Source organism: Ascochyta rabiei, chromosome 6, assembly GCF_004011695.2.
Source record: "Ascochyta rabiei chromosome 6, complete sequence".
NCBI classification, from domain to species: Eukaryota; Fungi; Ascomycota; class Dothideomycetes; order Pleosporales; family Didymellaceae; genus Ascochyta; species Ascochyta rabiei.
In genome coordinates this window covers 862,032-875,479 of record NC_082410.1, presented here as the reverse complement: position 1 = coordinate 875,479, position 13,448 = coordinate 862,032, and the positions used below count along the sequence as shown (strand labels likewise).

General features: G+C 52.4%; 5 protein-coding genes across 5 annotated transcripts, besides 4 other annotated features; 3 read left to right on the top strand and 2 right to left on the bottom strand.

Moving 5' to 3' along the window:
• Positions 1-284: 284 nt before the first annotated feature.
• EKO05_0004161 (uncharacterized protein) lies at positions 285-1,388 on the bottom strand (the record flags this gene model as incomplete). Its single annotated transcript, XM_038938722.1, has 3 exons — positions 285-751; positions 801-1,277; positions 1,331-1,388. 3 exons carry the CDS (start codon positions 1,386-1,388, stop codon positions 285-287), a joined length of 1,002 nt encoding a protein of 333 aa, XP_038799974.1.
• A 1,625-nt stretch (positions 1,389-3,013) lies between these two features.
• EKO05_0004160 (uncharacterized protein) lies at positions 3,014-4,006 on the top strand (the record flags this gene model as incomplete). Its single annotated transcript, XM_038945514.1, has 1 exon — positions 3,014-4,006. The coding sequence occupies one exon, from the start codon at positions 3,014-3,016 to the stop codon at positions 4,004-4,006; it is 993 nt and encodes a 330-aa protein (XP_038799973.1).
• A 4,326-nt stretch (positions 4,007-8,332) lies between these two features.
• EKO05_0004159 (uncharacterized protein) lies at positions 8,333-8,957 on the top strand (the record flags this gene model as incomplete). Its single annotated transcript, XM_059636324.1, has 2 exons — positions 8,333-8,820; positions 8,870-8,957. The coding sequence occupies 2 exons, from the start codon at positions 8,333-8,335 to the stop codon at positions 8,955-8,957; spliced, it is 576 nt and encodes a 191-aa protein (XP_059492307.1).
• Positions 8,958-9,533: 576 nt separating this feature from the next.
• EKO05_0004158 (uncharacterized protein) lies at positions 9,534-10,023 on the bottom strand (the record flags this gene model as incomplete). The annotated part of the gene is made up of 2 exons (XM_038938984.1): positions 9,534-9,880; positions 9,936-10,023. 2 exons carry the CDS (start codon positions 10,021-10,023, stop codon positions 9,534-9,536), a joined length of 435 nt encoding a protein of 144 aa, XP_038799971.1.
• Positions 10,024-10,937: 914 nt separating this feature from the next.
• Positions 10,938-12,431, top strand: EKO05_0004157 (RNA helicase; the record flags this gene model as incomplete). The annotated part of the gene is made up of 1 exon (XM_038945513.1): positions 10,938-12,431. The coding sequence occupies one exon, from the start codon at positions 10,938-10,940 to the stop codon at positions 12,429-12,431; it is 1,494 nt and encodes a 497-aa protein (XP_038799970.1).
• A 211-nt stretch (positions 12,432-12,642) lies between these two features.
• Positions 12,643-12,668: a tandem repeat.
• A 6-nt stretch (positions 12,669-12,674) lies between these two features.
• Positions 12,675-12,705: a tandem repeat.
• A 257-nt stretch (positions 12,706-12,962) lies between these two features.
• Positions 12,963-12,986: a tandem repeat.
• A 10-nt stretch (positions 12,987-12,996) lies between these two features.
• Positions 12,997-13,064: a tandem repeat.
• Positions 13,065-13,448: the final 384 nt, after the last annotated feature.

Sequence of the window (13,448 nt, the reverse complement as noted above, 5' to 3'; positions counted from 1 at the left end):
AGGTGTGCTTTCAAACTGACCTCTCGGGTGGACTCCTATCGCAACCATACCTCAATTTGCACACGTTCGCTACTGTGGGTTGAGAAGCTCAAAACGATTACAAAACACCCACTCCACCAGTAACCCAACTCGTCCTGGGATTAACTCAAACCCGCATGGCACAGAACCGAGTAGTGTGGTGACCTACTGTCTTCAATCTTGGCTTTGGATACGACGTATTAGAAGTTTTACAAGTGACAGGACCAAGCGCTATTGCTTAAACTACTTCGAAGCTATCCGATTCCCTATCGGAAATAAGTCGGAGCCGTGGCCTTTGCAACCAACCATGCCTCGTCCAACGCCTGCACAACGTCGTCCGGTAGTGGGCCCTTCTCCAGATCTGCCAGATTTCCTTCCAACTGACTGAAGCTGCTCACGCCAATTATGACACCGTCGTTGCCGCCCTTGGCCCTTGTCTTGAGGTCAGAGTGGTGGACAGTCCACCTCAGCGCAATCTCGAGCAATGTCAAGTTGTTCTTCTGCGCAACATCTTCTACAATCTTCAGGGCGTCGAAAGTACCCTTCTTGAAGTAGCGCTCGCGGTACATGGAGCCCACACGGTCAGCCTCTTTGCCGAAGCGACCGTCGTCAGGGATAATGTCCGCAGACTTGATCTTGCCAGAGAAGAGACCACCTGCAAGAGGGTTGTAGACAACAACATCGATCTTGTACTTGCGGCAAGCTGGGATAAGCTCGGGTTCGATGGCACGGGCTGGAGACGTCAGTTCTTGTACGCAGACAAGAGGTGATGGCAGTCTTACTAATGGCATTATACATTGCCTGGTAGATTGTTGGCTTTACCCAGCCCCTCTCTTTTGCGATGTTCCAGATCTCAGCCACCTCCCAAGCAGCGTAGTTACTGAGGCCGAGTTGGACGAATCTGCCCTCCTTGTGCAACTCGTTGACTGCCTCCAACGTCTTTTCGAACGGTACTGATCGGTCTGGCGCATGCAGGTAGAAGATGTCTACGGTATCTGTGCCCAACTCCTTCAATGAGGTGTTGAAGTGCTCTTTGAGCGACTCAGGCTCGTGGACTCCAGCTTTGTAAGGATAGACCTTGGTTGCAAGTGTGAACCCTCGGTCCTTCCACTTTGCATCGCGTGTCCAGCCCTCCTGCTTGCCGCCAACATACATGCGGGCCGTGTCGATCTCATCATAGCCTTTCGACTGAAAGTAGTCGAGGTGCTTTGTGAATTCGCCGTGATCTGTGATGCGGGCTCCAGAGGATGTATCAGGACCTGTGGAGGTTCAGCTGGAGCTCTAGTGGGGTAGGTGGGGATGGGCTAGCTACCGAAGGTCATCAACCCCAGGATAACACGTTCATTTGGGTTCTGGGCAATGAGCGGCATTGTAGAAACTTGGTTCCGGGTTCTTTGGATATAATTTGAGATCTGTACGACCCGATGAGAAGAAGGTATGTTGCGGAACATTGCGAGTTATTCTGAAGGATGACGACAGGTGGGACAGTGGGGTGCGGCGTTAAGCTGCTGCCTATATCCGTTAGAAGCCGTCAGAACTGCATCCTACCGCGTCGTTCCTGATGGGTTTCGTATCGACGGCTCAATCGGCTGCTGGGACTGTAAAATGTACGTGTGCAAATCATGGTTCTTCGTCGGAGTCTGGCCATCCATGAGATCATATAGAGAGGGGCGTTTCGATCCTGTACTCTACTCAATGCGTCTCTCTTCGTGATCTGCCTAGTACAGCAAGAGGCTTCTCCTCGAGCGCATTCAGAATGACGAAGCCTCTAACTCACTTTGGCGGCACCAACATCGCCTTGCGCTTCAAAGTTTATCGGCGAGCATAAAGAACATTACTCGCGTAGTATCTCAACATTAGGACCCGCTGCAGGTGAGTTGCGACAGGCAAGACGAACAGCCGTTCTTGCGAGACTATTGGCTGGCCGTCAATTGCTCTAAGCCAGAGTGAGCTCGTTTCGGAAAGAAGGTGGCGAGTCTGAGATCTGATGGATGTTTGCTTGCGCGAAGACGATCAGAAGAATCAGGAACACGTGCTCATCAATCAGGTTTCGACTGACATGCTCCCCCAAACCCGGACTGAAACATCGCGCATGGTTCCCTACTGACATTCACTGCTCGCTTGCGCGGATGGGGCCAGGCTTTCCCAGCTAGCCAATGGCGTCACCGAAGGACCGATAACGATAAGCAATCCGTCGACGTCAGCAGATCAGGTCCCATCCCTTCACCTGCAGCTAGAGTCACACAAGGACACTTCCGCCGATGACCGTGCCCAGGATCGACTGCTGCGAGCCGTCCCGCGCTGTCTGCACAGGTGCCACGTAGCAAACGCAGGTACCGGCAGAGCCAGCACATGAAAGGCATTAATCGTCTCAAAAGTAACCAATGTGCCCGTATAAGAGCCTCTCGCCGCCCCTTTGGACACATTGAGCGTTCTACATACACATTCACGACAGGAGACCGCCGCTATGCGAAAGATGAGTCGATCAGCTGCCCGGTCCGAAGGTGTCATGTGGCCCAGTAAGCCACCCCTCCGTGAACTTACGAATCAGTCTTTTCCTCGCACACCATCAGATACACTCGAACCTGATTGGAGCGCAATTCGTCGATACCAGGTACTTCGGATGGAATCCTTCTTGATTAGCTTCAGGCCATGCAGTCAAGCGCTTTATTGACATTCGGCTTCGACGCCGCGACCGTGATGCGGTGTGCTACCTTGCCAGGTCTTTGTCTTCACATGAGATCATCATGCCCAAGCCTCTTTCTCTCTCTTGCGCCTAGTTCTCTAAGTATCCCTTGCTTTGAAACATTCAAGTCCTTGTCGCAATCGTTATTGGTTGTCGCGCGCCCATAAGTAGCTCCTTGCGTCCCTCAACTGCATCATCCCAGCTCCACCAATCCGGAAGGCCTTGCAGGCGAAGGCTATCGACATCGCCAGGAGATATATCGAACAAATATCTCAGCGCATAGCGGGCTGAGACCAAATCCTGGTAGCTATGTGCTGGTGTTTCAACTTTGGCTTCTCAAGCAAATCGAAAAGCAAATCATCATCGTCGAACGAGAAGAGGAAACGGGATGCGCCGGCGGATGGCGTGTCTCACGGCAATGGTAGGCCCATCGTTGGAGAGCTTCAGGAGAAGCGCAGATCGAGAGATTCTACGAAGAAGAGGCGGTCGACCAACGCTGATGTCCCGCGTTTACCGCGACGAGCGAGAGATGAAGTTGAACCACAGTCACAATACCAACATAGCGATCCATACCAACACAGACCAACCCTGAATGTCCAAGTTCCCAGCATGCGGCAACGCTCAGTACATCCAGGAGGCACTCAGTATGCTACAAGCACACACTCTTCACAGGAGACACTATTGAATCCTCGGCCTCATCGTAGCACACATCAACGCCAGCGACATCCAAAACATACGTCGCAATCGACGCTTCGTGGCCGTGGAGCCAAGCGCGATCCACCGAGGAACACAAAATCGAAGAAGAACCCTCGCCCCGAACCCTCGAGAGGCTGGGCGTTCTTTGCGCCTTCGCCACCGAAAACACCATCGAGGCGCAACTACCAGACACTGGACGCTTCACCACGCAGCCACCGCTCTAGTCGCCAACATCGATCTCCACAGCAGCACGAAACAACTTCAAATTCTTCGCCCTCTCAACCCCGCCATCGTCGTTCACGTCAGCAGGAGCAGCAGGCTCCAACTACACGCAATACGCGCTCCAGGACGCCAAACTCGGCTGCTAGGCGAGTGCCTGACCGCCGTTTCGCTGTACTCGCTGCTACCAACCAAGCGCTCGAGACTGTGCGCCGAGACGCTTTTGCGCAGCCATCACCGCCGCCACGAAGAGAAAGGCTTCGAAGATATGAGGGTGTTACTATCCCTACCTCGCAAATGCCTTTCAACTGGGATTGTGTCAGTAGTTCACAAGCCTCTGGCAGTCACGCAGAGTCAAGTTCACGAAACAGGCAGTCACGAAGATAATCTTGATGAGAAGTCCGACAAGAGAAAGTCACACATACCTTATCGTGAGTCCGTACTACATGCTGTCGCATCAGCGAAGTCTTCAGATGATACCCCTGCAAATTGTTCTGTTTATCAGTCAGGTCTTCCTCAGCATTGCACACAAGATACCCTTGCATCTCTTTCATCATGCTTTTCATCCATATATCTGTTTTGGTTTTCGTAAGAGTCTTACTGCATCTCACACTGTACCTGGCCCAGACTTCTAGTTGGCGCCATTGGCTGCCATCAAGGCGGGGTGTATGCCTTTCTGTCGTACATCCGGTTTCAGTTTCGTCATTTTCACGTTTCGTACACACGTAAGACAGTTCGTATAATACACATCATCAGCCGTCACCATCGCCACCCACACGTGTCCGTTGTTCTAAAAGCCCTACGCACACCTTTACTGCTTTTGCTACCCTCGATCTTGTAACTTGCAAGGATCTGGAATATTTGCCTAAAGTAGTAACTCCTGGAAACCATCTTCGACAGTGGAGAAGACTCCCGCCAGTAACATCCATCGAAAGGAATGAATACCTTGCAAAATGTGGCTCGAGCTGGTCAGTATTCGGTAATGTACACGTGCCAAGTTTCGTGAAACTAGGTTTTGAGGTTGCGCTCTACTGCTAGTCCAGGCTGGACCTTTGGAGTCTTTTCAGCAGGTAAGCAGAGAACAATTTTTTGTCGCGTGGTTGTGGAATTTTTCATTTGGTCTCGTGCAAATGCGCACATAGTGACGGTGAATGCGCTATGACCCGTTTCGCTTCAGGGTTTCTTGCAGCGAGCTGCAGAACCTTGGGCAACACATCTACGTACCGCGATTGTCAACCATACTTTAGTGAGACATTGATGTTAGGCCTTTGAGTGAAATAGTGATTGCAACGGGTCGAGCAGTTTGATCTGATTTTGAGACTGCTCGCTCGCTGACGTTGACAATTTTGTATGGTAAAGCTGCAATGTCCTTTTCACCTTCTTAGACAAAGATGATCAGTTCTATTTTGGAAACAGGTGTACCTTGCACGTCCAAAGAAACTCTTTCTGTTATCCGCGTGCCATCCGAAGTCTTTACTCACAGATCAAGAAAATCCAAGCTCCGAATCCCTTCACACGCACGTGGCAGCTCCGCACTTGAGATTTCACGGCGGGGCGTTACACCTTCGTACAGAATGAGCTCCTGATATCGTCGAGACTAAGGCCTGCTTGAATTTCCAAAAGAAGAAGGAAAGGTCAAGTGTTGATGGCTGGGGAAGGCTTTCCGTGGTACTCGACCAGTGATATCAGAGCATCATCGACTAGCGCCGTATGCGGTAAGCTTGTTACAAGCATCTTGTACACGATCCGATAGTATTACGGTATTCCTAGTCATCGACGGCTCAGGATCTAACTCTGTTGCTTGTCATGTGCTTGCGGCTCCGATTACAAGCTACAATGGATCCGTTCCTAATACCCAATGCATCACACTTAAACCTTGTCCTTACCAATCATAACCACATACACTTCCTTGTGGATGCTATCCAACCGGCCGTTCAGCTCCTGAGGCTCAGCCAAGCCAGCCAAGCTGTGTTACGTCCCGCGCAGTCGTTTCTTGTATCACTTCCAATGTACTTGAGAAGTTGAGATGGTCAAAGCCTCCAGCCTCAGAACCTGTAACGGAGCAACAGCCTCCACGATTCTCACTGCCTGATGGCTCTCTGTGACTTTGAATCGGGTTGTTTGAGTTTGAGCTGTAGAACGTTACTATCCATTCTTTTGCAAACATTGAGAGGCTGACATGTGCTACTACTGTAATCTTCGTAACAGCAAGGCTCTGTCTCTGCAACCCTTGGTTTAAGCTGTAGAACCTTTTCCACGAGCCAAAGTTACAGATTCCCTAAGGTCGAGTAACCATCTACTCCGCCACCTGCAATGAAAGCCTGCCGGAATCCACTGCTGTCTGCAGGCCTAAAGGTACACCAGATTCGATAAGATCCTAGAAGTGGGTTAGAAGATATACGCGAATCAGATCATGTTCCATGGAGATACCTGATATTCCAAAGACTGCTGACCATCGGTATAAGATAGATGATCAAACATGTTGGTGTCCAGTTGATCCTTCAGATGTCTTCTTGATGTTCTACTATCTCTGCAACTCTTCAAGCCACCCATCGAGTTTGTTCCTCGGCGATACAATTCCACGCCTCGTTGATTTCGAACCTCTTTTCCAAATACAAGTGCGATGTTTTCTGGGTAAGAGAGGAGCACTCACAGTATACGCGGTCGTTCGCCTTGAGCCTGCAGGTACCATTAGTCGTTCCCGTGCCTGCTGACGGTGTTACGCATTCCTGCACAATACAGTAGCTATTAACTACGCAAAGGTGAATAGTCGCGATGCGTATTTCGCTTCTTCAGGGTTCTTCTACTAGAAACGCTATTTGCTGCGGTGGTCTTCTTGTCGAAGAATTTGAAAGCATCAGTAATGTCATGTATATTTAATTTGTGCGCACATGCTTTTCAGGAAACACATTGCTGCTGGAAACATGAACCGACGACCTAGCATCAGCCGTTTGATCGTTCCCAAGAGAACCAAAATGTATGGCCAACCGTGCTAGTAAGGATACCTTCGCCTGGCGCACGGAAGCCCTCTTTGCTGCAGCGAATGACATCGTCTGTCTATGGCGAAACCATGCCTGATTCTATCCCTTATCGACCTCCATACGACACAAAAATCATTTGGGCTCTTCAGAGATACTTAATCCGCTTTCCAGATCTACAAGAGAGACGGCAGCGCAGAATCCTGGAACGTCAGTGACATAGTGTTCTTTAAAAATAAAAAAAGCAGCTTTTTTCGCTTCGGACGTAGAAATACTTGGGGAAAAGAGCAATTTTTGTTACAGGCGTACCGCAGGTAGACCTGAGGGCACAATGTGGTGCAGGGCGCGTTGGGAAGACTTTCTTTGTACCTAGGTAACGTCTCGACCCGAGTGTTGTGTAGTCTCAAATGCATTCGTTGATTGTGCATTGACTTCGATACTTATTCCTTGAACCTTACTATGTATGTCAATGCTGCATAACCGCGGAGGGTCTGTGAGAGACTGCAACCTCGTCAGCAGCGTGCAACCAAGCTCGGTGTTTAGAAGCAGCTGCTGCTATATCGGCGCTCAGCTCTTAGTGGCAGGAGTAGAGTGGGACCAGGCCTCGAGTGTGCTCGCTGCTGATGGAAACGCTTCTGTCACTCTGTCCAAGAGAAGCTGGTGACGATTGGGTGTATGTCGTCCCTTCGTATTACAAGCGCTGCATAGGAGTAGCCTGGAACCCAGTGCCGCACATCCGATCCTTGACGCATTCGTGCTGATCTCACGCTACCTTGCGTCGGCAAGCTTTTGTCTCGGAGATGAAACCTTTGCTTGAGCCATTCAGGGACCCTGCGCGGCTGCTAGTGTTCACCGGTTAAAGCTTGGCTAAAGCTTCGCCAGCTCTAATTTGGTATGGGGCCACCCTCAGGATGCCGGTCATCAAGGGGTGAGTTGGAAGCGTCACCGGGCCTTGCGTGCTCGCAGAGCACACGACCAACAGATAACAGATGCACGATGCGGTCCGAACTCGTGTTGCTGACGGGCAACTTCTCTGTAGTGCCAATTACCGCTCCAATCCGCAAGTCGTAGGTCAAGTCGCCGGTCATTGCGGCCGCATTCTCGTGCAAACTATGAAACCTGCCGTTGCGGAGTGGAGATTTGCCTTTCAATATCCAGATCGACTCTGTCCTGCGAGCCTACGCCCTCTTTTCGGGCGATACATCATCTTCATGGAAGCTAGGTCATCAAAAAAACCAATCTTTGCTCGATTTAGGCACGAACAACATGAGCGGCTCGAATCAAGCCACATCTGGCACGTTCCGTCGGTCTAAGCGTTCATTCGCAGCCACTCCGTCCTCCGTCGTTGTACCGCCGGCTCTCGGACATATTAGCGTCTCCAGTAACGAGAATCGGCGGAACCGGGAACAGCGCAAACGACTGGTGGCTGTGCTTGTGTAAACGATCACTGCAGGGATCTTAATTCACTCACTGCCCAGGGTGGTTGCAGCGTCCACGCAGCACACGACATTACCTCACAGCTCCCCTGCAATATTCGCCCGTGAACACTTTACTCGATAAGCACAGTACGAGGCGTACTCAGTACGAGGCGTACTGCGCTAACGCAGGGTCTAGATCTCCACTATCATCCGTCCCGACCTGTACTTGAAGGAGCTGAACTGATCAGTCAGCAGTTCCAGCATATCCCCCGCTACCTGTCAATCGCAAACCATCCGCAACACCTTCAAGATCAACTATGCTGTTCCGATTGGGCACCTTTGTCGCGGCTCTGAGTCTGCAGACTACATTCGCAGCACCGACAATGGAGAATCACGTGGAGGACATACAATGTCGCTGCCTAGCATTTCGCACAAATGAGAGACCTACCCTCTGCAACCTTTTCGAGCCCAGAGACTTTGGCTGGCGATCCGCGCAAACGCTTGCTTCGCAGTACGATATCAAAGTTCAATTCGCTAGTGAGAGCACACTCTCGAGAGTGCTCTCGGCTACCACTCCGCTTCCAAGCGATGTGCTGCAGACGACTAGCTATGGTGATGCCCAGTCAGAATCGAAGGAGGGCAACATCAGCCAAAACAAGATTGTCTGCGGCTTTGGGAAAGAAGTCAGGCACATGACGCAGCATTACAGACACCATGAACCTGAGAGCCACTTTGTTGGAAGAGTACTCGGATGGTTGATGCTGTTCATCGCTCTGTACGTGGCAGGCGAGTACATATGGACAAGGCAAGACACGTTTGCGGCAGCGCAGAAGGACTTTGACTAACAGTGGCAGGTACTCAAGCCGAGATCGGACTATCAAGCTCAATGGAGAGGAGAAGCCCTTGAAAGCAAGCTCCAATAGCAACAACGACTCCTCATAGGACATACCTTCAGACTTTCCCTGGAATGATAGAAGACAAAGCGAACCCAACCATACCACCGTCGAACTAGAATCTATGATCTCGTTACCCTCCTCCATGCCACAAACACTCCTCTGTCATGCTACATTAGAACATTCTCGATAAGAGACCTGACTATTGGTCATGATCGACAGAAGGACAAACATTGGCAAGGCCTTTAAGTCCACGATGGTCTCTGAGGTTATTGCACTCAACTACGCGCATCGTTGCTGGCATCCAGTTCCTTGATGTGTTACTGTTTCAATAGTCGAGGCAGTCACCAAGTAAAGAAAGCAGAAATCTTGACGTTCTGTGGATCTGGGTTGGAGGAGTTCGAGTAAACAAGTTTTACTGGCGCAGTTGCGCATAGCATTAGTGATGTACGCGATAAAGTGGCGCATACAGACTGGTCTGAGTCTGATATCGTAGAGGTGAAACGAAAATCGATGGCAGTTCAGCATCAAACAAGCAAATGCAAGCACTGCATGTCCTGGACAGACACATACCTAGTAGCCTTGAGAAACCAATCTCCACCAACACAGCCGCTGGTCGTCCAGTTCAAAACCATACCACGTCTCCATTACCTTTCAATTCTGTTCTCCCCTCCAAACCCTTTACGGTTTCCTTGATCCTGGCTACCATTGCCTTTCCATACTCTGGGCCGGGCGGTGGAGCAGGTTTCGTTGTGTCAGGTCTCAACCAGGGGACTTTCGTCGTGCTTTCCGCGGCTTTGCGCAGCTCTTGAATGTCTCGATCATCAAAAGCTGCGCCCAGAAAGATGGCAACAGGTGCCCTTGCGTAGTTTTTAGAGCCGAGACTGGAGCCTGATGATTCCGGCTTCTCGCCTCGGAGAAGAGTGGGGATCTGTATTTTGCCGGCGTCGACGTTTTGGATAAATTGGATGACTGACGCCCCGTTATGATCTGGAGGCAGACGGTATGGAAGGGTGGGTGGCCTTACCTTCAAACTCTGGCTTCAGGTTTTCGATGACCACAGCACCAATTGCCTCGCTCTTGCCGCACAAGATTACAGGATGCGAGGATGTCATTGTCGCGAACGATCGGTGCAAGAAATGGGACTGTAAGCTAAGTTGAGCACTTGATGGGCGGGCTACTCTGAGCATGCTCAGCTCGAATCTGGTGTTGAAAGTGAGTGGCAGAAAGATGCGGGCTGTTGCACTTGATGAGCTGTCTCCACCTGCAGGGCGCCTCGATGCAGTAAGCAGGAAGCAATCAGCCTCCAAGGGAACTTGCGCTACATTCGTGTAGGCAAGCAGTCTCAGTCAACTGGGCGTAAGGCCGCTTCCATTTCTTACATCCACCAAGTCCGACATTTGACAGCAGAGGGTGACAGTCGAGGTCTCAGACCGTGAGATTATCCAGTATGAAGAGCAAGCGTGCGCTCTCATCTCTCAGAAGTTCATGGCAGCTCCACGCTCAACTTTTGCTATTAGCCTGGGGCCCCAATTCCCCACTGCGGTTTTCTACTTACACCCGTCCTGCGAACAAGGAAAAAGTTGAGATCCTCTCTAAAGACGGCCAACACAACCACTGGAGAGCTCGAAAACAGTCCGGACGATATGTCACTAGGCAGGACTGGTTGATGCTTGCGAGGAGGACGGGAGGAAAGGCCGGTACCCGGAACCTCGAGCACCATTTCATGCTTGGCTCGAAGCTTCGTGTTTTAGTGTGTTGAGTCTGACGCCAGAGAATCAACGAACCCGACTTTGCTATCCGTCCATCCCCGGACTTGCAGTCTAACAATGCGACGGACTGTAAAACAAACGCGTTCCCAGGCTGACGTCACATCCCTGTTGTCCCAGCAGTCTCCAAACATGGCACCCGCGCGACCTCGAACATTTAGAAGCTGCGGCCACCCAACGCTCAGCCAACGCCCACATGGGCCACCACACCACCTGAACACCATGCGCGTCAGTCATCGTCCTCTCGCCACTCCGCGAAAATGAGTGGGTACCTGCACACGTTGCGCTACTTCTTCGGCCTGCCCCTGTCCATCGCATGGCGGACGGCGCTCGTCCAAATACCTCGATTCGTACCCCTATCGATCCTCCACGTAACCTCGCCCAAGGGACCGCATCCCTTCCTGATCAACCTGCCGAGTCGAAAAGGCAACGTCATCACACTCTATGTCTTCGTACCGCCCGCGCCAGTGGACCCGGAGGAGAACGAGGACCGGCGGCGAGCAGAGACAGGGGAATGGAGAGTCCCAGTCGTGCTAGACTTCCATGGAGGAGGCTTCGTCATGGGCAGCCCGCTCGAACAGGCACCATATGCCTCCATGATGTCGCGTGAGCTTGGGGCGGTCGTCATATCTGTGTCCTACCGCATTGGGCCTTTTCACCAATTCCCAGCTGCGATACACGACGGGGAAGATGTACTGTCCGCCATCCTAGACACAGACAGCATCACCGATGCTGGCAGATACCTCAGGACAGAGATTCAACGATATTATGCCATTATGCGCACAAACACGCTTGCCAAGCACAAGAAGAGCAAGAAGAAGGCGCATCTGCTGCCTCACATGGAGCACGTCACAAACATTACCCTGGATCCAGAACGGCTATGTATCTCAGGCTTCTCAGCGGGTGGGAACATCGCTCTGAACATGGCTGTGTCTGCTCCACCATGCATGGACATCCTGCAGCCCCCCAACGAGCGTTCCAACTCGATTTCACAAGGACCCTCTGTCGGCGCGACGATGTCCCCTTTTCTGCCGCGGAATCGCGCACCGACAATACTGGACAACCCACTAGAGCCATGGCCAACGATGCTGCCGCCTCCCAAAGCGCGACCTAGGTTCATGCCCCTGCTGCTATTCTACCCTTCACTGGACGCCCGTCTCTTACCGCACGAGCGACCCATGAAGAACCTACCAAACGCGCTGAAAGGCGAAGACAAGAAGCCCGAGAAGCCGCGGATGCCTGGCCTCTTCTCGATCATGGGACCCACGTACCTCCCCAAGAAGCTACGCCCTCACCCACGCGCCAGTCCCGGCCTGGTCGACCCCGAGAACGTGCAGAAGAACGCCGCCATATTCCTCGTCCTACCGGAGAAAGACAGTCTCGCCGTGCAGAGCGACGTCTGGGTAGACAAGATGAACTGCAGCGGCTGGCACGGACATGTGCGCTTCGGCGACGGGCGGCAAGGAGACTGGGATGGCATCGACGGGGGCCGACCGTATCCGAAGGTGGACACAAACGGAGGCCTCGAAGTGTGGCACGCTCCAGGCTGCCGACACGGCTGGACACAGTTCCCAGACATAGCGGTCGGGAAGCACGAGCGCAAGGAGCGGCAGCTTGTCTTTGAGCGGACGCTGCAGTTTGTAAAGGATGGGTGGCGGAGGGAGTTGCCCGTCTGCAAAGAGAGGCTGGGCAACAAGGACCAAGAAGCGAGGCCGTTTAGGATACCAAGCCAGTTCAATGGGTTGCAGCACTGATGCATATATGCATCCGTAGGCGCTAGAACAAGGGGTATGGCGTTGGCTGGAAGCATGGCATTAGAAGGGGAGTTGGCTGACAAGCCTTGAAGGGGTTTCCCACCATGAAGCACTATACGCCACAGCTGTGATGGGTTTGTTGACAAGGGTTGTGTGGCGTGGCTGCGAAGTAGGTAAGCTTGGGGGAAATGTAGATGCGAGATCTATCTAGCCATCCATCCATCCATCCATCCATCCCAAAGACCGTGCCGTGCCGTGCCGTGCTGCACGTGCCATTTCACCAAAGTCCCCCGGCCACCAAAGTCCATGAAATTCTCCCTCACTCACGAGTCAAGTCCAAGCCGGCAACGACGCGCGCAGACGCGTTCCTACGCGGAGCTAGCGTGCCCAGCGTCTGGGCAGCGTCTTGGCTGCGCGTACGAGGCGGGCTTGCGGCGATGCGTGGGATGCTTGGTTGGCACGGAGCGAAGCGCGGTACCTACAGCGACGACTGCAGGTTGTGCAAGGCGAAACGGTTGTGCAGCGGGGCTTGGAGGGGAGGGAGGGAGGGAGGGAATGCTTGGCTGTGGTTGTGTGATGCGAGGTCGTGACGGGGGTTGTTTGTGTGGTGGTGGAGTGGCTCGGTGGTTGGTGTGCAGGAATCAAAGGACGGTGGTAGGGTCGTGTAACTGTAACGTCAGGGTGTCAAGATGGGGCACAGGCGATGAGTTTCAGGGACGTAGATACATAGCTGCGGAGCTGTGTTGATGCTGCGTGCAAAAGCTCGAGCCATGGATGTTCGTACTGCTCGAACCAGGCATGATCTGAGTGTGTTGAAAAACCAAGTTTGACGCACTGCCTATCCGGGTAATTGGACAGACCCTGCCAAGTGAAGCGAGGTTTCATGCCTGTGGTTTGAGCTTTGACGAAGCGTGGGGGGCGAGTAAAGTGTCTGTCAGGAGACGTGAGGTAGCGATTGCTGGACGATCTGGCGTTGGATGGATGGCATCTCCCACTGGAAGCGACGTCATACAGACA